General features: G+C 44.7%; 1 protein-coding gene across 2 annotated transcripts in view; it reads right to left on the bottom strand.

Annotated features, from left to right (window-relative positions):
• Positions 1–21,806, bottom strand: part of dennd1b (DENN domain containing 1B) — a 280,956-nt gene that overhangs the window by 87,875 nt on the left and 171,275 nt on the right. For both annotated transcript variants that reach the window (XM_033027984.1, XM_033027985.1), the window contains 2 exons: positions 21,576–21,629; positions 19,399–19,509 (listed from right to left, as the gene is read on the bottom strand). In XM_033027984.1, the coding sequence (XP_032883875.1) occupies positions 19,399–19,509; positions 21,576–21,629 (165 nt within the window). The remainder of the gene's footprint in view (positions 1–19,398; positions 19,510–21,575; positions 21,630–21,806) is intronic.

Below are 21,806 nucleotides of genomic sequence, written 5' to 3'. Positions count from 1 at the left end.
ACAAACATAACCCCACACTCCATAAAAAGTCCATATAGGGTTTGGTTGGTGATAAATACGTTAAATCCAAAATACAAGTTATTCATTATTCATCATGAAATAAACATTATGGAGATTTTTTTTATTCTTGGGGATTTTAATAGAATTTTACAATAACACACTGCGGTACTTACCTCTGTATTGAAAGCGCCTTTGAGATTTACTCAAAGGTTCTAGAGCTGCAAAGACATTAAGCAAGTATTTCTAGTGTTCAGAGGGGAGTTGAGTATTCAACAGAAGTAAGTATATCCGTAAACAATCATAAAATTGGTATTAATAATAATAAAAATGTATTCTGCACTTGAAGTTTGAGATTGTAAATAGATTTAAATCAGAACTCTATGAGAGTTTGACCGTTGCATTGAAGTGGAATCCGATCTGATTAATATATCTTAAAATTATCTCTCAAACCACTGGAAGAATCTACTAACACGATAATTCCCTAGAAACACTGATACGGTTAGCTAGTGTCCACGTAGACTGCCTCATCTTTTTAAAAAAAAACGCAATTAATGAATATTTTCACCATTCTACTGATAAAATATTAAATGTACATTTGAGAGTTTAACATAGGGTTAAGGATCCCGAAGAAAATAATATTTTGAGACATTCATACTGTGTCGTGACTTGTAGCTTTTGTTATCAATCACAAATATGTCAAAATATTAGAAGCATATAAAATGATGAGAGGCAGAGATAGGGTAGAGAGTCAGAACCTTTCTCCCCAGAGTGGAAATGCCAAATATTAGAGGGTATAGCTTTAAGGTGAGAGGGGAAAAGTCTAAAGGAGATGAGCGGGGTATGATTTTTTATTACACAGAGGGTGGTGGGTACCTGGAATGCATTGCTAGGGTTGGGAGCTGGGAGCACATGCAATAGCGGCATTTAAGAGACTTTTGGACAAGCAGTGATTTGCATGGAATGGAGGGATATGGATCACCTGGAGGCAGAGGAGATTGGTTTAACGGCATCATGTTCGGCAGGGAGATTGTAGGTGAAGGACCAATTTATATGCTGCACTGTTCTACTGTGTGTTCTATGTATAGCTACAGAATTGTTTATTTGTACAAATACATTTCTCTTGACCAGGAGAGAATGCAGCTCACATCCTCACGATACTACACAGAATATACCTTACAGAAATGTTTCAAGAGCATGGCACGAAATGTCTACACAACACCGATGTTTCAATCAGGAACCAAGAGTCAGAATTACCCAAATGTGCAAAATGGTGAGAGACCAAACTGAGATCCAATCGCACACCATTTCTGAAGATGTGTTCTGACCCATAATCTCATCTGTCCATTCCCTCCACAGAAGTTGCCTGACCCGCTAAGTTAAGCAAGAGGTACTGAAGTGTGAAAACGCACACCTCCAGATTCAGGGACAGCTTCTTCCCAGCTACCATCAGGCAACTGAACCATCCTCTCACCAACTAGAGAGAGGTCCTGACCAACAATCTACCTCATTGGAGACCCTCGAACTATCTTGAATCAGACTTTACTGGACTTTATCTTGCACTAAATGTTATTCCCTTTATGCTGTATCTGTACACTGTGATCAGCTCGATTGTAATCATGTATAGTTTTTCCGCTGACTGGATAGCACGCAACAAAAAAGCTTTTCATTGCACCTTGGTACACGTGACAATAAAATAAACCAACCTAAACCAGCATGGACGAGTTGGGCCAAATGACCTGTTTCCGTGCAGTACAACTGTGCCACAATTTTAGTGGTACCCTTGACCACAGCAGCATGAAAAACAATCATAAAATTGTACAAAATAATAATAAAAATGCATTCTGCACTTGAAGTTTGAGATTGTAAATAGATTTAAATCAGAACTCTATGGGAGTTTGACCGTTGCATTGAAGTGGAACACGATCTGATTAATATATCGTAAAATTATCTCTCAAACCACCGGAAGAATCTACTAACACGATAATTCCTAAGAAACACAGATACGATTTGCAAGTGTCCAATATAGCAACATCAGTCTGTGGGCAACGATAAATTCTTCCCCCTCCAAATGCACACGTATGTCCCTTAGGAAAAGTGATTCACAATGTGACTACGTTTAGCAGCAGGAGCTGCCATGTCTGTAGCTGGTGATGGTACTGCACAGTTCGTACCGTGGTTTCATGAAGGCACAATTAGAGCAGAGGGGCTTGCAGTGTTAGGTCTGTTTAAATGCAGCTGCAGTCTTCAGCCTGTGTATGTCACTGTGGCACAGAATATGATTCCGTTCACTCACCCTGGCAGCCAGAAGCCACGTAGACATTTAGTTCTGAGATACAGCACGGTAACAGGCCCTTCAGCCCACAGAATCCACGCCGACCATCGAACACCAGTTCACACCAGTTCAGTTCAGAGATACAACATGGAAACAGGCCCTTTGGCCCACCAAGTCCACGCCGACAATCATAAACAGTTCACACTAGTTTAGTATTGAGATACAGCATGCCAACAGGCCCTTCGGCCCACCGAATCCATGCCGACCACCGATCGCCAATTCACACTAGTTAAGTTCAGAGATACAGCACGGCAACAGGCCCGTCAGCCCGCAGAGTCCATGCCGACCAAAACAAGCAGTTCACACTGGTTTAGTTTAGAGATACAGCACGACAACAGGCTCTTTGGCCCAGCGAATCCACGCTGACCATCGATTACCCGTTCACACGAGTTTAGATACACCATGGAAACTGGCCCTTTGGTGCACTGAGTCCACAGCGACCATCGATCGATCACACGTTCACACTAGTTATGTTATCCAACTTTCTCATCCACTCCCTACACTCCAGGGGCAATTTACAGAGGGCCAATTAACCTACAAACCTGCACGTCTTTGGGACGTGAGAGAAAACCGGGCGAAACTCACACAGTCACAGGGAGAATGTGCAAACTCCACACTCAGACAGCACCTGAGGTCAGGATGGAGCCCGGGTCTCTGGCGCTGTGAGGGTAGCGGCTCTACCAGCTGCGCCACAATTAAGCTTTGATGCCTCATTACCTACCTCCCACGTCCCTGCTTCCGATATCGCCTGCTACACCTTTCATTGACGTCTAGTTCTCCTTTCAATAACATTTCCGTACACAAACCTCATCTGCCAAGGAGCCCATTCACTTGCCTGTTGCCACTGGCAACTCCACCGCCACTCTAGAACCTTCCTGATCACCAAAGCACCTCCACAAGTAAAACTACTACCTTGACTGTCATTGTGACTATATCTAAGAGTAGCTGTGGCCACGCCTCTGGGAATGAGAGGCAGAGATAAGGGAGACAGTCAGAACCTTTCTCCCAGGGTGGAAATACCAAAGACTAGGGGGTACGGCTTTAGGGTGAGAGGGGCAAGGTTTAAAGGAGGAGTGCAGACAGGGGGGTGAGTGCTTTTGCACAGTGGGTGGTGGGTGCCTGGAACACGCTGTGAGGGGTGGTGGTGGAGGTGGATATGACAGTGGTGCTTAAGAGGCTTTTGGATAGGCACGTGGATATGGAAGGAATGGAGGGATATGGATCATGTGTATGCAGATGAGATTAGTTTTGCCACAGACCTTGCCTGTCCATGTGCTATGTTGTGCTACGTTCTATGACTTCCAAGCAGGTAGAGGCACATAGTTAATCTGGTGTGGATCTGGCTAATAACGCTGTTGACAAGGAAAACCAACCAAAATACCGGTTTCAGTTATACCTCCTTGCTGAACTTTCATAAACTAAACTGAATATATTAGCACAACATTACTGAAGGCAAATACTGACCTTCTGGTTCTGGTGCTATGAAACTTTCCCAGGGGTGAAGAAGTACTGAGTGTTATAAATAACCTGAAGCTGAAAACTAAATGTTTGATAGCACACAAGAGCTTTATTCCGCTGTTGTTTTAAGGCAACATTTCAGGGCCAGCCTCCACAGGGCTGCAGTGAGTATGTGTTTAAATATTCTATTTGGTTCCAGTCACTGGCTGACTCAAACACGCGGAGGAAGGGAAAGGTTTTTCTCATCACGAGACCGAATCAGATGGCAATAATTTCCCATTTTTGTCAAAGCATGTCATCTACTGAGGTCTTTAGCTTCCTCAAAGCAAAGCACAAAGTGCTGGAGGTCAGGCAGCATCTGTGGAGGGAATGGACAGCCGACCTTTCAAGTCGGGACCCTTCTTCAGACTGATGGAGAGTCAGGGGAGTTGCAACCCGAAACGTCGCCTGTCCATTCCCTCTTCAAATGCTGCCTGACCTGCTGAGTTCCTCCAGCACTATTTGTGTTTAGTTTAGAAATACAGTGCAGAAACAGGCCCTTCGACCTATCGAGTCCGTGATGACCAGCGATCCCAGCACTATCCTACACACTAGAGTCAATTAACATTTTTTTTTAACCAAAGCCAAATTAACCTACAAACCTGTACATCTTTGGAGTGTGGGTGGAAACCAGAGCACCCGGAGAAAACCCACACAGTCAATGGGAGGACATATGAACTTGACACAGACAGCACCCATAGTCAGGATGGAACCCCGGTCTCTGGCCCTGTAAGGCAGCGACTCTACCGCTGCACCATCATGCCGCACCTACGATTCCAGCCTCCTTGTGTCTTCTCTTTAACTTCCTTGATGTACTGCTCCAATTATTCTTCTGGGCACAAATTCCTCACGTGATTGCTTCAATCTTATTCGTGTCACAGGAAGGTGAGAATATTTTAAACGGCATTAAATAATTCCTACTTCTGCGAGCTTCTTTGCTACTTGTACCCGCAGAAATGAGGTGAACAAAATGTGTTCTGTGAGTTCATCACTGGGAGAAAACATCTATATGGTGGTGGTAACCAAAAGTGGTACGTTTCCTTTCTGGCCGAGTGCGGAGCGGGTGGAGCTGTGGTGGACGCTGCTGCCACCCGACCTCCGGAGATTCGGAGGCTGCAACTGCGGGTTTGGCGGACGGCGGCACCGGGAGCCCGCGGGTCCCTGCTGGGAGACCGCTTTTCGGGGCTTCCGCAACGGCGACTTCTCCCGCCCGAGTTGCGGGGTTGAAGAGCACCTGAGCGGGGCCTTACACCATCGCCCCGCGCGGCTTGGAATGACTGCGGGACTCTGCGAGCGCACGCCGGGTGCTCTAACAACAAGACCCGGTGCGCGACCTTGCATCACCCGGCGTGGCTTTAATGGCCGCGGGACAATCGCCATCGCCAGCCGGGGGCTTTGACTTTGACTTTGACTCTGACATCGGGGGGGAGAGTGCAGTGGAGAGATAAGTTTTTTTTTTTGCCTTCCATCACAACGATGTGATGGATGTTTGTGTAAACTGTGTTGTGTCTCGGGTCTTTTTGTTTTGTAATGTATGGCTGCAGAAACGACATTTCGTTTGGACCTCAAGGGGTCCAAATGACAATAAATTGAATTGTATGTATTGTATGTATGTATGTTACGTCAGTCCAAAATAAAGAAAACAATGGCCAAAGCTCAAGGAAATGATGACTGGTTTATAAAGCAACTACTATTTTCTTTCAGATCCTGGTGAGATTCAGGGTCAGTTTCTTCCCAGCTGTTATCAGGCAACTAAACCATCCTATCACCAACCTGATCAACAATCTACCTCATTGGCGACCCTTGAGCTACCTTTAATCGGACTTTACTGGACTTTAAATCTTGCACTACATGTTGTTCCTTTTACCATGTATATCATACACTGTGGATGGCTCGAGTGAATCATGCATAGTCTTTCCGCTGATTCGCAACAAAAGCTTTTCACTGTACCTCGGTACACATGACAATAAACTAAACTCAACTAAACTGTCCAAGCCCCATCATGGGAGAATTGGCACAAATATTGGAAAGGCACAAAACCATAGTTTGCACCAATCCTGGAGTCATATAGCATGGAAACAGGCCCTTCAGACCAACCTATCCACGCCGACCAACATGCCCCATCCACACTAGTCCCACCTGCCCATGTTTGGCCCATATCTCTCTCAACCTTCCCTACCCATGTACCTGTCCAAATGTCATTTCAATGTTGACCCAAGAAGTTGCAGATGCTGGAATTTTGAACAAAACACAAAGTGCTGGAATAACTCAGTGGGCCAGCCAGCATCTGTGGAGGAAATGGATAGACGATGTTTCAGGTCGGGACCCTTCTTCAGTCTTTTAAATGTTGTTATTGCACCAGCCACAACTGGCAGCTTGTTCCATATACCCACCAACCTCTGAGTAAAAAGTTGCCCCTCAGCTTCTGATCAAACCTCTCAACAAACATCCTCAGTGCCCTCCATAATGTTTGGGACAAGGATCCATCATTTATTTATTTGCCTCTGTACTCCACAATTGGAGATTTGTAATAGAAAAAAATCACATGTAGTTTAAGTGCTCATTGTCAGATTTTAATAAAGGCCATTTTTATACATTTTGGTTTCACCATGTAGAAATTACAGCAGTGTCTATACATAGTCCCCCATTTCAGGGCACCATAATGTTTGGGACACAACAATGTCATGTAAATGAAAGTAGTCATGCTTAATATTTTGTTGCATATCCTTTTGCTGGGTGTCTTCTCTGGTGATGCTCTGCCAGGCCTGTATTGCTGCCATCTTTAGCTTATGCTTGTTTTAGGGGCTAGTCACCTTCAGTTTCCTCTTCAGCCTATAAAAGGCATGCTCAATTGGGTTCAGATCAGGTGATTGACTTGGCCACTCAAGAATTTACCATTTTTTAGCTTTGAAAAACTCCTTTGTTGCTTTAGCAGTTTGGGATCATTGTCTTGCTGTAGACTGAACCGCCGACCAATGAGTTTTGAGGCATTTGTTTGAACTTGAGCAGATAGGATGTGTCTATACACTTCAGAATTCATTATGCTACTACCATCAGTAGTTGTATCATCAATGAAGATAAGTGAGCCAGTACCTTCAGCAGCCATACATGCCCAGGCCATAACACCCCCACCACCGTGTTTCACAGATGAGGTGGTATGCTTTGGATCTTGGGCAGTTCCTTCTCTCCTCCATACTTTGCTCTTGCCATCACTCTGATATAAGTTAATCTTCGTCTCATTTGTCCACAAGACATTTTTCCAGAACTGTGGTTGCTCTTTTAAGTACTTCTTGGCAAACTGTAACCTGGCCATCCATTTTTGCGACTAACCAGTGGTTTACATTGTTCCAAGCTTGCAGTGTAGCCTCTGTATTTCTGTTCATGAAGTCTTCTGTGGACAGTGCTCATTGACAAATCCACACCTGACTCCTGAATAGTGTTTCTGATCTGTCGGACAGGTGTTTGGGGATTTTTCTTTATTATAGAGAGAATTCTTCTGTCATCAGCTGCGGAGGTCTTCCTTGGCCTGCCAGTCCCTTTGCGATTAGTAAGCTCACCAGTGCTCTCTTTCTTCTTAATGATGTTCCAAACAGTTGATTTTGGTAAGCCTAAGGTTTGGCTGATGTCTCTAACAGTTTTATTATTGTTTCTCAGTCTCAAAATGGCTTCTTTGACTTTCACTGGCAAAACTTTGGTCCTCATGTTGATAAACAGCAATGAAAGTTTCCAAAGGTGATGGAAAGACTGGAGGAAAGACTAGGTGCTGAGAGCTCTCTTATACCTGCATTAAGGAGGCAATTAAACACACCTGAGCAATTACAAACGCCTGTGAAGCCATGTGTCCCAAACATTATGGTGCCCTGAAATGGGCGGACTATGTATAAACACAGCCGTAATTTCTACATGGTGAAACCAGAATGTGTAAAAATGGCCTTTATTAAAATCTGACAATGTGTACTTTAACCACATGTGATTTTTTTTCTATTACAAATCTCAAATTGTGGAGTACAGTGGCAAATAAATAAATGATGGGTCTTTGTCCCAAACATTATGGAGGGTACAGCAAATGATTTGCCTTCAAAACAACAAAAGTTGTATTTATAAGTTTGTGGTCCACACTGCTTGCATGTATTAAATGTAGTTCACTGAAGAAGGGTCTTGACCCAAAGCGTCACCTGTCCATGTTCTCCAGAGATGCTGCCTGACTCGCTGAGTTGCTCCTGCATTTTATGGCTATCTTTGGTATAAACCAGCATCTGCAGTTCCTTTTTATTACGTTGCATTAAGTGCAGACAGGGCCCAACCCAATTTCAAAACACAGAGTGGTCCAGAGATTTAGCTGGGTGTGCTGTGGAGTGAAACTCGACTCTGACAGGAGATTTAGAGTAAATCTGGAAAACAGCTGGAGTGCTGGTGAAAACTAAACTGCTTTGCATTTCCCAGCCTGAATCAGTTCTGCAGCTTAAACACTTCTGCAGAATTATAGCTATGCACCAGTATTCCTGTTAACTCATGTATGTACAAAGAGGTGCAAAAGTGTTTTTGTTTAGTTTAGTTTAAAGATACAGTGTGGAAACAGGGCCTTCAGCCCACCATGTCCATGCCGACTAACAATCACTCCTTCCCACTAGTTCTATGTTATCCCACTTTCTCCTCCATTCCCTACACACTAGGGGCAATTCACAGAAGCCAATTCTAATCGGCCAAAATCCGCATGATTTTGGGATGTGGGATGGTACTGGAGCACCAGGATGAAACCCATGCGGTCACAGAGAGAACGTGCAAACTCCACACGGACAGCACCGGTAGTCAGGTTCAAACTCGGGTCTCTGACGCTGTGAGGCAGCAGCTCAGTTCCACTCCTACTGTCTTTAACAAAAATGTAGAGTGTAGAGGGAGTGGATGAGGAAGTGGGATAACATAGAACTAGTGTGAATGGGTGATCAGTGTGGACTCGACGGGCAGAGGGGCTGTTTCCACCCTGGATGGCTGAACTAAACACTAAAACGAAAGCAACAGCTTAGTAGGCGACAAGACAGTTTCAGCTTGGTCATGCAAGAGTTTGTCACCCTTATTACTTGCAACGAGAAATCATTAGAACACGAACACGCAGCTCGTTCCTGACCCAGCAAAACTCTTTGCAGAACCCCGACATAACCGACCACTTTCATAGGCCACATGGACACAGCAAACAAGCTGCTGCTTCGTCCCTGAGGAAACAACCTTTCAACAGCCAATGCCATGAAGTAATGGCTCAGAAAACTCAGGCAACTGACTCCAATTATTTCAGCAAGGCCCAGAGGCCAAGGGAACGGTCATGGTTTATTTATAAACAAGGCGGAAGTCTCGAGAATCCACCGCAAAAAAATAGTGGCGGAGAGAGGTGGGCGCAGGGCTCTTGACTGGCAAACTAAATACACACATATGATCACGAGGGGAATAGATAGGATAGACGCACAAAGTCTTCTACCTGGGGTAGGGAAATCAAGAACCGGAGGACATAGGCTTAAGGTGAAAGGGGAAAGATTAAATAGGAACCTGATGGGTAATATTTTCACAGAATGATTGCTGGGTGTATGAAACACGCCAGAGAGGGTATGGGCCGAATATACATCTTTATATATCTATATAAACACACACACACACACATATAGGTTTATATATATATATATATATATATATATATATGCACACACACATATATACATACACACACTGTCATACACCCACAGTCACTCTCACACACACACAGCCACTCACACATGGAATCACAAAGACACGCACCCACACACAACACACGCGCCCACACACACACACACACACACACACACACACACACACACACACACACACACACACACACACACACACACACACGCACACACACACACACACACACACACACACACACACTGACAGCAGATCCTTGTAGAAACAACCTGCTTGTGAGCCACTGAATGTTGCAAATGATATACCCTGGTTAGCATACATCTGACAGGATGATGAGAAGCCTTTTGTCAGCTGCAGACCGGCCAAAGTCTCCAAGACAAAATGCACAGCCCCAGCTGACTAGTTAAAGGAAGTGTGGTGTGGAACAATTACACAGGCATATGACAAGCCTGCACGCTCGACTGACTTGAGAACCGATGACATGGCTTTAAACTGCAATAGCGCTTACCTATTGGCACAAAACAGCAATAAGTCAGCTCATGCCCCGCTGTAAAATCATGATTTATTTCTTGGCCTTGAATGCTTGGTTTTCCAAACATCCTCTGCAGCACGTGTGTACAGAGTCAGGACTTAAATACTTCACGTATAACATCAGCGTTCTCCTCCCCTTACTGTTGTGAACTTTCAAACCTACCCCAACAAACACTGCCGTGATATCAAAGACTGTCATTGTATTCGTGTTATCAACCCCATTTTTAAAAAATGTTAAATTTTGTTTATTTTAAACGCCGCCAAGATTGGGGCGACTGTGCGTTTGCGGTTGTGCTGTGCTGTGCATAGGTGACAATCAAGAACTATTGAACCCTTCTAAATTAAAGAGGTTTAGAGATACAGCACGGAAACAGCCCCTTCGGCCCATTGAGCCTGCACTGACCATCGATCGCCTGTTCACACTCGTTCTATTTAATGCCACTTTCTCGCCCACTCCCTACACGCCAGTGGCAATTTACAGAAGGCCGATTAACCTACAAACCCGCACATCTTTGGGATGTGGGAGGAAATCGGAGGAAACTGAGAACGTGCAAACTCCACACAGACAGCACCCGAGGTCGGGGTCGAACCCGGGTCTCTGACACTCTGAGGTAGCGTCTCTAACGGCGTTTGACAGAGCTTAGTTTTCTTTAACAAACGACTCCAGTTGTTTTTAACAAAAGAGGCATAAAATAAAATTCAATGTCAGGGGAATAACTTGAAGCTGACTTTCTGACCCCTATTGACACTTTAGTTTAATGTTATTGAATTTATCCGCCATAAATATTTTAACTGGTGTGTGGCCACCTCTTGATTCTGCTATTCCGGGACATTTCAGCCTTTTCCCCAATAAAAGACATGCTGCTGGAGTAATGTAGCGGATTAGGCAGCATCCGTAGAGAGAAATGCAGAGGCGTTTTGGTTCAAGATGCTGCCTGACCCACTGAGTTCCTCCAGCATGGAGACACAAGGAACTGCAGATGCTGGAAGCTTGAGTAAAACAACAAAGTGCTGGAGATACTCAGCCGATCAGGCAACAACTTGAAGAAGAAACCCAATCCTGTCCACTCCCCCTACTGATGCTGCCTGAGTTCCTCCAGCACTCTGTGTTTTGCTCAGGATTCCAGCACCTGCAGTCTCTTGTGGCTCAAGGATTCTCCTTAATTTCTCATCATTCATTCCATATCAGTTGATGACTATTTATCAAAATTTATCGAAAGGTCCTTCTGCAGTTGTACTGAGCCCTAGTGAGACCACACCTAGAGTATTGTGTGCAGTTTTGGTCCCCTAATTTGAGGAAGGACATTCTTGCTATTGAGGGAGTACAGCGAAGGTTTACAAGGTTAATTCCCGGGATGGCGGGATTGTCATAAGCTGAGAGAATGGAGCGGCTGAGGTTGTACACTCTGGAGTTTAGAAGGATGAGAGGGTATCTCATTGAAACATATAAGATTGTTAAGGGTTTGGACACGCTAGAGGCAGGAAACATGTTCCCGATGTTGGGGGAGTCCAGAACCAGGGGCCACAGTTTAAGAATAAGGAGTAAGCCATTTAGAACAGAGATGAGGAAACACTTTTTCTCACAGAGAGTGGTGAGTCTGTGGAATTCTCTGCCTCAGAGGGAGGTGGAGGCAGGTTCTCTGGATGCTTTCAAGAGAGAGCTAGATAGTGCTCTTAAAAATAGCAGAGTCAGAGGATATGGGGAGAAGGCAGGAACGGGGTACTGATTGGGGATGATCAGCCATGATCACATTGAATGGTGGTGCTGGCTCGAAGGGCTGAATGGCCTACTCTTGCACCTGTTGTCTATTGAAACGTCCTTTAAAAAGAAAGAGAAGGCAGGTTTTTAAGAAAATATCAGGGTCTACAATACAAACAGTAAATCAAACTGTGTCGCTAATAAAACCAATAAGGAATTAATTGGCCTGGCCAAGCTGGCCACCCGCGAGTCACGGAGCCAGGCGGAAGAGGGCTTTGCCCGAGCCAGATGCTTGCCCCTTTTTCGGGGTTGCGTCCGTGCCCGGGTGGTGTTAGAGAGGGACATAGTTGTATAGTAGTTAGTTAGTATATTTGTAAGGATTGTAACATAGTGGTTTGGAAATTTAGATGATTTGGTGATTTTGTAGAATGGTGGTGAGCGTTTTTTTTTGTTTTTGTTTTGTATCGTGATTATATTTTTTATACAAAAAAATAATAAGGAATTTGTTGAGCACAGAACAGTACAGCACAAGAACAGACCCTTCGGCCCACAATGTCTGTGTTGAACATCAGCTCCACCTACATCAACCGACTCCAACTGGTCCAGAACGCAGCCGCCCGACTCATCACCCACACCAAATCCTGGCATCACATCACTCCAGTCCTCAAACAACTTCACTGGCTTCCCATCTCCCACCGGATCAACTACAAAATCCTGATCCTCACCTACAAAGCCCTCCACCATCTGGCCCCCCCCCCATATCTCACTGACCTCCTCTCCCCCTACCAACCCTCACGGTCCCTCAGATCCACATCAGCCGGTCTCCTCTCCATCCACAAGTCCAACCGCCGCAGTTTTGGGGACAGAGCCTTCTCCAGGGCAGCTCCCAGGCTCTGGAACTCCCTCCCCCAACTCATCCGCAATTCCGTGTCCCTCACCATCTTCCAGTCCCGCCTCAAGACCCATCTCTTCACCTCTGCCTATCCTTAGCCCCATGTCCCCCTCCCTTTTCATCTGTGCATTAATTGCCTCATATTGTGTTTTGTATTGAATTCTGTCTTTATTTTGTGTACTAGTCATGTCTCTACTATTTATTTCATTCCCCTTACATGTTTTTCCTCTACCTGCTAAATTTTTGTAAGGTGTCCTTGAGACTCTTGAAAGGCGCCCATAAATAAAATGTATTATTATTATTATTACCTGCACAAAACCCATAACCCTCTGTTCCCTGAATATCCATGTGCCGACCCTAAAGTCTTTTAACATTGAAAATTCAGGAGAAACCCCTTTGCGCAGACAGCGATTAGATGTGGATATTGAAGAGTGTTGCGCAAAACATCAGTGGGGGAAACTTTGCTGGTGTTTGATTGTCAAAAGTACTGAAAACAGAACACAGCAGGTCTATAAACACAGTACTTACAGATAATGTAATAAGCAAAACAAGAATTCAGTAAATTAAGAAATCCTAATATTAGTGTAAAAAGCCCAAAGCCCAAGGGCAATCAGGACAGTTTGTAGTCGGTTTGTAGCCAATACCAACTAAATAGAGCCAGTTGGTGTTGTGATTAAGCTGGGCCAAATGGTCTGGTGGCTTGATCTGCATTCTATGTGAAGGTTTGTGTTATCACTGAGGTACGTAATACAATGAAATGTCACAAAGCCGTTCAGCACAGCAACAGGCCCCTTCGGCCCTTGTCCACACCAACCAAGATGGCATATAGGGCTAGTCCAATTGCCTGCATTTGTCCCCTAGCCCTTAAACTGTTCCTATCCATATATCAGTCCAAATGTCTTCAAAATGTCATGGAATCATGGTCATAGAGTGATACAGTGTGGAAACAGGCCCTTCGGCCCAACTTGCCCACATCGGCCAACATGTCCCAGCTACACTATTTCCACTTGCCTGCGCTTGGTCCATATGCCTCCAAACCTGTCCTATCCATGTACCTGTCCAACTGTCTCTTACACAATGGGATAATCCCAGCCTCAACTATCTCCTCTGGTAGCTTGTTCCATACTTGTTCCATACACTCGCCACCCTTTGGTGAAAAAGTTACCCCTCGGATTCCTATTAAATCTTTTCCCCTTCACCTTGAACCTATGTCCTCTGGTCCTCGATTCCCCTACTCTGGGTAAAGACTCTGAGCATCTACCCGATCTATTCCTCTCATGATTTTGTCACAAATATCTCCACGTCTATAGCTTCCTCTGGCAGCTCATTGCAGATACAACAGTGCTTTATTACCACATGTACCAATCTACAGTGACATTATTTTTTTTTTACATACAGTTCAGTAAAGTATTGCCATACCGAAGCACAATCCCCGATTAGCAAAGTGTACAGCAGTGGTCCACTGAAACCACATGACTATCCTCTGAGTGAAAAAGTTGTCCCTGAGATCCTGCTTAAATCTCTCCCCTCTCACCTTTAAGCCTGCGCACTCTAGTTTTAGAATCCTCTCTCCTGGATAAAAGACTGTCAGCCTTCACTTTGAAGTTAGAATCTTGATCTTAAAAAAGCAACAATAAAAATACTCACAAATACAGATGGCCTTAATTCTGCTATAGGCACAACAGGACATATCTATTGTAAGTGTTTACTGCAGGATCATATGTTCAATTATTCAGCACAGTTTACTGCTGGCCAATAAATTAATGATAGCACAAAGAAACAACAGCAACAAAAGCCTGTGACAGAGACAATCTTGTCTTCATAAACTTTCCTATTTTATAAATTACTGTTACTTTGCTTATATTAATTGGGGTAAGCTTCCATCCTTGATTCAACATTAGTTCTCTCCGCATGTCCAGCACACGAGAGGAGTGTTTGACGACACTGGAGTTTAAAGGGACCTCATTGAAATCTACAGGATAGTGAAAGGCCTGGATGGAGTGGATGAGGAGAGGATGTTTCCACTAGTAGGAGAGTCTCGGACCAGAGGGCACAGCCTCAGAATAAAAGGATGTACCTTTAGAATGGAGATGAGGAGGAATTTCTTTAGCCAGAGGGTGGTGAATCTGTGGAATTCATTACCACAGATGGCTGTGGAGGCCGTCATTGAGTATTTTTAAAGCGGAGATTGATAGGTTCTTGATTAGTAAGGGTGACAAAGGTTACGGGGAGAAGGCAGGAGAATGGGGTTGAGAGGTCAAAGTGGATTAGCCATAATCAAATGCCGAGAAGGGTTTCGGCCCGAAACGTTGCCTATTTCCTTCGCTCCATAGATGCTGCCTCACCCGCTGAGTTTCTCCAGCACTTTTGTCTACCCCCGGAAAAGACTTGATGGGCCAAACAACCTAAATCTGCTCCTATGCCTTATATACCATATGTCTTATGGTCAGTGTGCCAGACTGCATCTGTGGAGGGATTCAAGTGAATAACTGATTGAAAGATACAACATGGAAACAGGTCCTTCGGCCCACCGAGTTCTCACCGACCAGCGATCACCCGTTCACACTAGTTCTACATCGTCCCACTTTCTCATCCACTCCCCACACACTAGGGACAATTTATAGAGGGCCGATTAACCTTACGTCTTTGGGATGCGGAAGAAAACCAGTGCAGCCCTGGGAAACCCAGGGAGTTTGTCACATGGAGATCGTGCTAACTCCACATGGACAGCAGCCGACGTCAGGTCTCCGATGTAGAGAGGCAGCAACTCTACCGCTGCGCCACTGAGCTGCCCTTAGGTATCTGTTTTCCTCCGGGTCCTCCGGTAATATCCCAAAAATGTGCAGGATGTTTAGGTTGATTGGCCCTCTGTAAATTACTTTTAACGTGTAGGGAGTGGATGAGAAAGTGGGATAACATTGAACACGAGTGGAAGGGTGATCGATGGTCGGCGTGGACCTGGTGGGCTGGAGAACCTGTTTCCATGCTGTCTCTGTACACTAAAGTAAACTAAATATCTAAAGTCGTGCTTAATTTTATCTTTCATTCCCATAACAAATTTTAACTCATTTTATTTTCTCGGTTTATACGGACAAACAACCTTTAACATTATTGTAAAAGGTCAAATGTCTTAATATTGGAAATATTGAAATTTAACACAACTAATCGCAACTCTCAAAAAGAAAGAACAAATCTCATTTTATTTAAAGTGCTCTTCCAGAATCTGTCGACCCATAAATTTTGAATCCTGTGGGATGGATTCAAGGTCCCACAAGGGAAAGCCTTGAACCTCTCATTCAACCATCAGTCATGTTACCCTTATGGCATCGAGAGTAAGTGGATGGTAAAAGCAAGTTGACATTACACCTAGGACTGCCTGAAAGGCTGTAAACATGTCACACACGGCTAACTTAAAAGACAACTTTATTGCAGCTATACTCCCTTGTAAAAAAAATAGTAGAGGGAAGAGTGGAATGGGAAGGGAAGGAAAATAATTGTAAGAACAGAGAAGTTTAGTTAAATGTAGTTTAGTGTAGGGATACTGTGTAGGAAACAGGCCCTTCGGCCCATCGAGTCTGCACCGACCATGGATCACCCCCTACAATTTAGGGACAATTTACAATTTTTACAAAAGCCAATTATCCTGCAAGTTTTTGGCGTTTGGGAAGAAACTGGAGCACCCGGAGAAACCCCATGCGGTCACGGGGAGAACGGACAAACTCCTTACAGACACCACCGGTAGTTATGATCGAATCGGGGTCTCTGTCGCTGTAAGGCAGCAACTCTACCGCTGCGCCACTGTGCAGCCCGACATGATTTTCAGGCAAATGATCATGAAATAATCTTCAGACAAAACATTCCACTAGTAGTTTAGTTTAGTTTAGTTTAGTTCATCGACACGTGTACCGAGGTACAGTGAAAAGCTTTTTGTCGTGTGCGATCCAGTCAGCGAAAAGATTATATATGATTACAATCAAGCCGTCCAGTGTACAGATACAGGATAGAAGGAAATGTAATACATGCTGCTGGTGGAGTAGAGGATTAAAAGAGTGGAGTATTTGTCGTGAGTGATTGCAGGTCCACTTCTAGCTCCAGCATGCAGAGAGTCGTCTGGCCTGGGCGCCATCTTTGTCGGTCTTATATAAAGTGTGAACAAAAAGCAAAACGCTGCCGCCGTGGGAAGCCTGAAACGTTCGGCACGGACACTGTGAGCTGAAGGGCCTGTACTGTTCCAGGTTCTCTCACCCTCTGCAAGATGCCGTTGGGAGACATTGCAGTCTCTGGACTGGAACTTCACTCACTTGCCGAGAGACCTGAACCATTTCTTACATCAAGAGAGAGTTAGATTTAACTCTTACGGCTAAAGTAATCAAGGGATATGGGGAAAAAGCAGGAACGGGGTACTGATTTAGATGATCAGCCATGGTCATATTGAATGGCTCGAAGGGCCGAATGGCCTACTCCTGCACCTATTTTTCTATGTTTACCAACGTACCCTTAGTAAGGCTGGAAAACTCAACTATTCAGGCAGCATGTTGTTTAAGAAGGAACTGCAGATGCTGGAAAATCGAAGGTACACAAAAATGCTGGAGAAACTCAGCGGGTGCAGCAGCATCTATGGAGAGAAGGAGATAGGCAACGTTTCGGGCCGAAACCCTTCTTCAGACTCAGATTCAGGCAGCATCTCTGGAGGACATAGATTGGCGATGTTCTGGGTCGGGACCCATCTTCAGACCTTCATATCTTACCATCAATATCAGCAATCTGTCATATCTGGTGCAGACAGCCTGATTACTTTGGCTGATGGGCAGTAGCTGCCTTAGAATTATGAGGGCACTATACACAGACATTCAGCTCCATATGTAGCTCCAGACATACCTGGCTCCATCACCTCCATCCAGGAGCGGCACGGTAGAGCTACCACCTCACAGCACCAGAGGCCCGGGTTCAATCCTGACTGAACTTGTCTGAACGGAGTTTGTACGTTCTCCCAGTGACCGCGTAGGTTTACTCCGATATCTTTGGTTTCCTCCCACACTCCAAAGACGTACAGGTTTGCAAGTTAATTAGCTTGGTACAAATGTGTAAATGTAAACTTGTCATGTCATAAATGATGGGAGTAGAATTAGGCCATTCGGCCCATCAAGTCTATTGTGTCATTCAATCATGGCTGATCTATCTCTCCCTCCAAACCCCATTCTTCTGCCTTCTCCCCATTACCTCTGACACCCATACTGATCAGGAATCTAGCTATCTCTGCCTTAATAATATCCACTGACTTGGCCTCCACAGCCTTCTGTGGCAAATAATTCCACAGATTCACCACCACTAAAGGCATTTATTCTCATCTCCTGCCTGAAAGAATGTCCTCTAATTCTGAGGCTATGTCCCTAGTGTGTGTGGTAGTAAGCCCCTCTCGGTCATGACTGACCATGGGTGATGCATCCTGGTCGGATGCAAGCCTGGGCGATGTCATATGGAGGACAGGCTGTTGCCCATGCAGCACGTCCCCCCTCTCCATGTCGCTGATCGATCCAAAGGAACAGCAGGGCCATTACAGTTTGGCACCAGCGCCGTCGCAGGAGCTGCCAGAGCGAGGTTGTAGACAACGACGAACTGCCTTAGGGACTCCGACTCCGGATTTTCTTGAGGTTTACTCCTGGAGCCTTTTCCATGACTGGATATGGCCACAAGGCAGTGGAGGTTTTAAATCGGAGTTTTACCTCTCCTCGATGGACTGCCTTCCCAGGCTGACGAGCCCCATCTGCCCGAGACTCGTGGGGGCGGGAGCGTCTACCTTCCCGTTCAGGTCTATAGCACCTGCCCACTGCCCACACTGCCTAGTGTGTGTACAGTAGTGTTAATGTGCGGGGATTGCTGGCCGGTGCGGACTTGGTGGGCCGAAGGGCCTATTCCTGTGCTGCATTTCTAAACTAAACTAAATACTAAACGAATCATCTCTGCACAAAGCCTTGAAACGTCGCAGAAATAGCTCCTCCTCAGTCACAAGCTTCCAGAAGCCTTGTTCAAAAATAGTATTATTGCATCTTCTCAAGCTGCTACACAGAAGCTGAAATGAACTACTTATTGCTGCTCGAGGTAACATTATCATGGCCTTTTGCTTTTTCTCAAGTAGCCTTGACAGTACAATCCCCGAGAGATAATAAAAAACACAAAGACTCTCAGGAATCCTGTATATTGACAAGACAGTTAAATGAGCTCTGAATCAGTGAGAAACCTCTTATCTCCCGATAGCTCGCGGTAATTAATTTATCTGAATATAGCTCAGAAGACCTTGTGCAGGTTGAACTTACTTTTTGTATACAAGAGTTAACTCCCTTTGACATTATCCAGCACCGTCAGGAAGAGATAAATCTTTTGTGTGCATCTACCTCCAAAGTTAAACGCAGCAATGTTTTAAGCAGGGCAGCACAGCAGCGCAGCGGGTAGAGCTGCTGCCTCACAGCGCCAGAGACAAAGGTTCGATCCTGATCTCAGGTGCTGTCTGTGTTGGGTTTGCATGTTCTCCCTGTGACCGTGTGGGTTTTCTCCAGGTGCTCCTGTTTCCCCTCACACCCCAAAGACGTGCGTGATTGTAGGTCCGTGTAAATTGCCCCCAATCTATAGGGAGTGGATGAAAAAGTGGGATGACATAGAACTAGTGTGAGCGGGTGATTGATGGTTGGTGTGGACTCGCTGGGCCAATGAGTCAGTTTCCCTGCAGTATCTTTCAATGAATCAAAATCACGTTTCCCGTCAGGTGACACAAGTACTCACAGTGCTAAGTTTCTTGGAGGTAATGATAATCCGTCGTTCATGCAGCATGCTGGCATAAAGTTGCAACATGTTGTTGACACTCACAGCCACAAAATACTCGGTCATATTTCTCTGCAATATAAACGCAAAATCGGTTAACAGCACACTCTAGAAGAGGAAAGATCTGTATCTGAAAACTGTTGCTTCAGTTATACCTTTTGGAACTTTTTGATAGGCAAATAATGTTCAATTCAATTCTGTTCAATGTTTAGTGCAGTTTAGTTTAGAGATACAGCATGGAGCTTGATCCTTCACTGTTCACACTCGTTCTATGTTATTCCACTTGCTCATCCACTCACTGCACTCTAGGGACAAATTTACAGAGGCCGATTAACCTACAAACCCGCACGTCTTTGGGATGTGGGAGGAAACCGGAGCACCCAGAGGAAAGCAATGCAGTCACAGGAAGAACACACAAACTCCACACAGACAGCACCCCTAGTCAGGATCAAACCTGGGTCTCTGACAGCAACTCTGCCACTGCACAACTGTATCTGAATATCTAGATGCATCGATTATAACATTTGGAACTTCTTGATAGTCAAATAAGCTTCAATTGAATTCTGTTCAATATTGATGTAAAGAAACATTTGCAACTAGTTTCAAGTTTGTCTTTCACTACAAAAGCTCCAAAAATATTATTTCTGAATCCAGAGTGTCACAGATTTCAACAGCACATAAACGGGTCTTTCAGATAACCACTATAGCAAAGATAGACACAAAGTGCTGGAGTAACTCAGCGGGTCAGGCAGCATCTCTGGAGAAAAGGAATAAGTGACGTTCCAGGTCGAGACCCTTTTTCAGATTGAGAGTCAGGGAGAGGGATATGAGAGATATGAAAAAGTACAGAAGAACAAATGAACAATTTAAAGCACATCCAATCCGCTATCTATTTTGAAGAGATTCCCGATTATGGTTCACATGGGCGCAGTTGGTAGAGCTGCTGTCTCACACCAGGTTCAATCCTGACCTTGGGTGCTGTCTGTCTGGAGTTTGCATGTTCTCTTTGTGACTGCATTGGTATCCTCCGGGTGCTCCGGTTTCCTCTCACATCCCCAAATCATGTGGATTTATATGTTAATTGGCCTCTGTAACTGCCACGGATGTGTAGGGAGTGGATGCGAAAGTGGAATAACATAGAACTAGTGTGAATGGGTGACCAATGGTCGGCATGGTCTCAGTGGGTCAAAGGACCTGTTTCCATGCTGTATCTCTCTAAACTCTCTCTCTCTCTCTCTCTCTCTCTCTGATCTTTGAAGTTTGATTTAACATGGAGATTTTCCTTTAGAGTCTCATGAAATTATTTTTCACATCATTTTAGGATTGTTATACTTCAAAAATTATGTCCAAAAGATGGAAAGATAAACATTTGGCATTTGTGAGTTAAATACTAGCTATTGAGATCAAATTTACCACGATTTTACATTAAGAGGTGTTGAGAAAAATAACTAAGACATTATTCCACAGAATGCTGGAAAGTGTGCAGAAAAAGAATTACGAGGATGTTGCCAGGATTCAGGGGAACTGAGCTATACGGAGAGATTGAGCAGGCTAGGACTTTATTCCTCAGAGCACAGGAGGTATGATCTTATAGAGGTGTACAAAATCATGAGAAGAACAGATCGGGTAAACATACAGTCTTTTGCCAAGAGTAGGGGAATCAAGAGGCAGGCAACATAGGTTGAAGGTGAGGGGAGAAAGATTTAATAGGAACGTGAGGAGTGACCCTTTTTTAACACAAAGAGTAGTGGGTGTATGAAATGAGCTGCCAGAGGAGGTAGTTTAGGCAGGTATTATTACACCGTTTGAGAAGCATTTAGACAGGTACTTGGATAGGATAGGTTTAGATGGATATGGGCCAAACGCGGGCAGGTTGGACTGGTGTAGATGGGGCATGTTGGTCGGAACGGGAAAATTGGGCTGAGGGGCCTGTTTCCACGCTGTATGAATATGAGGCTCTGTGAAACCAGAGGAGTCTGAAGAAGGGTTTCGGCCCGAAACGTTGCCTATTTCCTTCGCTCTGTAGATGCTGCTGCACCCTCTGAGTTTCTCCAGCACTTTTGTCTACCTTTGATTTTCCAGCATCGGCAGTTCCTTCTTAAACGAGCATACCTTTATTTTGTTTTTCTAGTACTTACACTTTCAGGTATCGTAGGTAGTCCACTTGTATCAGGGGTGATAAAGTACGAATGCTACATTGAGAAAAAGGTGAAAGTATTACTCAACATCAGCAAAGCACAAGGGAATAATCCCGACATGATTACAAATAAGCACTGTACACCAAATGCTTTTGTCTCTTGTTAAAGGCCATTTGCATCATCAAAACAACAAAATATTCTGAGGTGCACAGCAGTGATATAATCTGCTCT

The sequence above is a fragment of the Amblyraja radiata genome, chromosome 10, assembly GCF_010909765.2.
Source record: "Amblyraja radiata isolate CabotCenter1 chromosome 10, sAmbRad1.1.pri, whole genome shotgun sequence".
In the NCBI taxonomy this organism is placed as follows: Eukaryota; Metazoa; Chordata; class Chondrichthyes; order Rajiformes; family Rajidae; genus Amblyraja; species Amblyraja radiata.
Note: the sequence above shows the minus strand (reverse complement) of the source record. Positions and strands in the feature narration are given on the sequence as shown.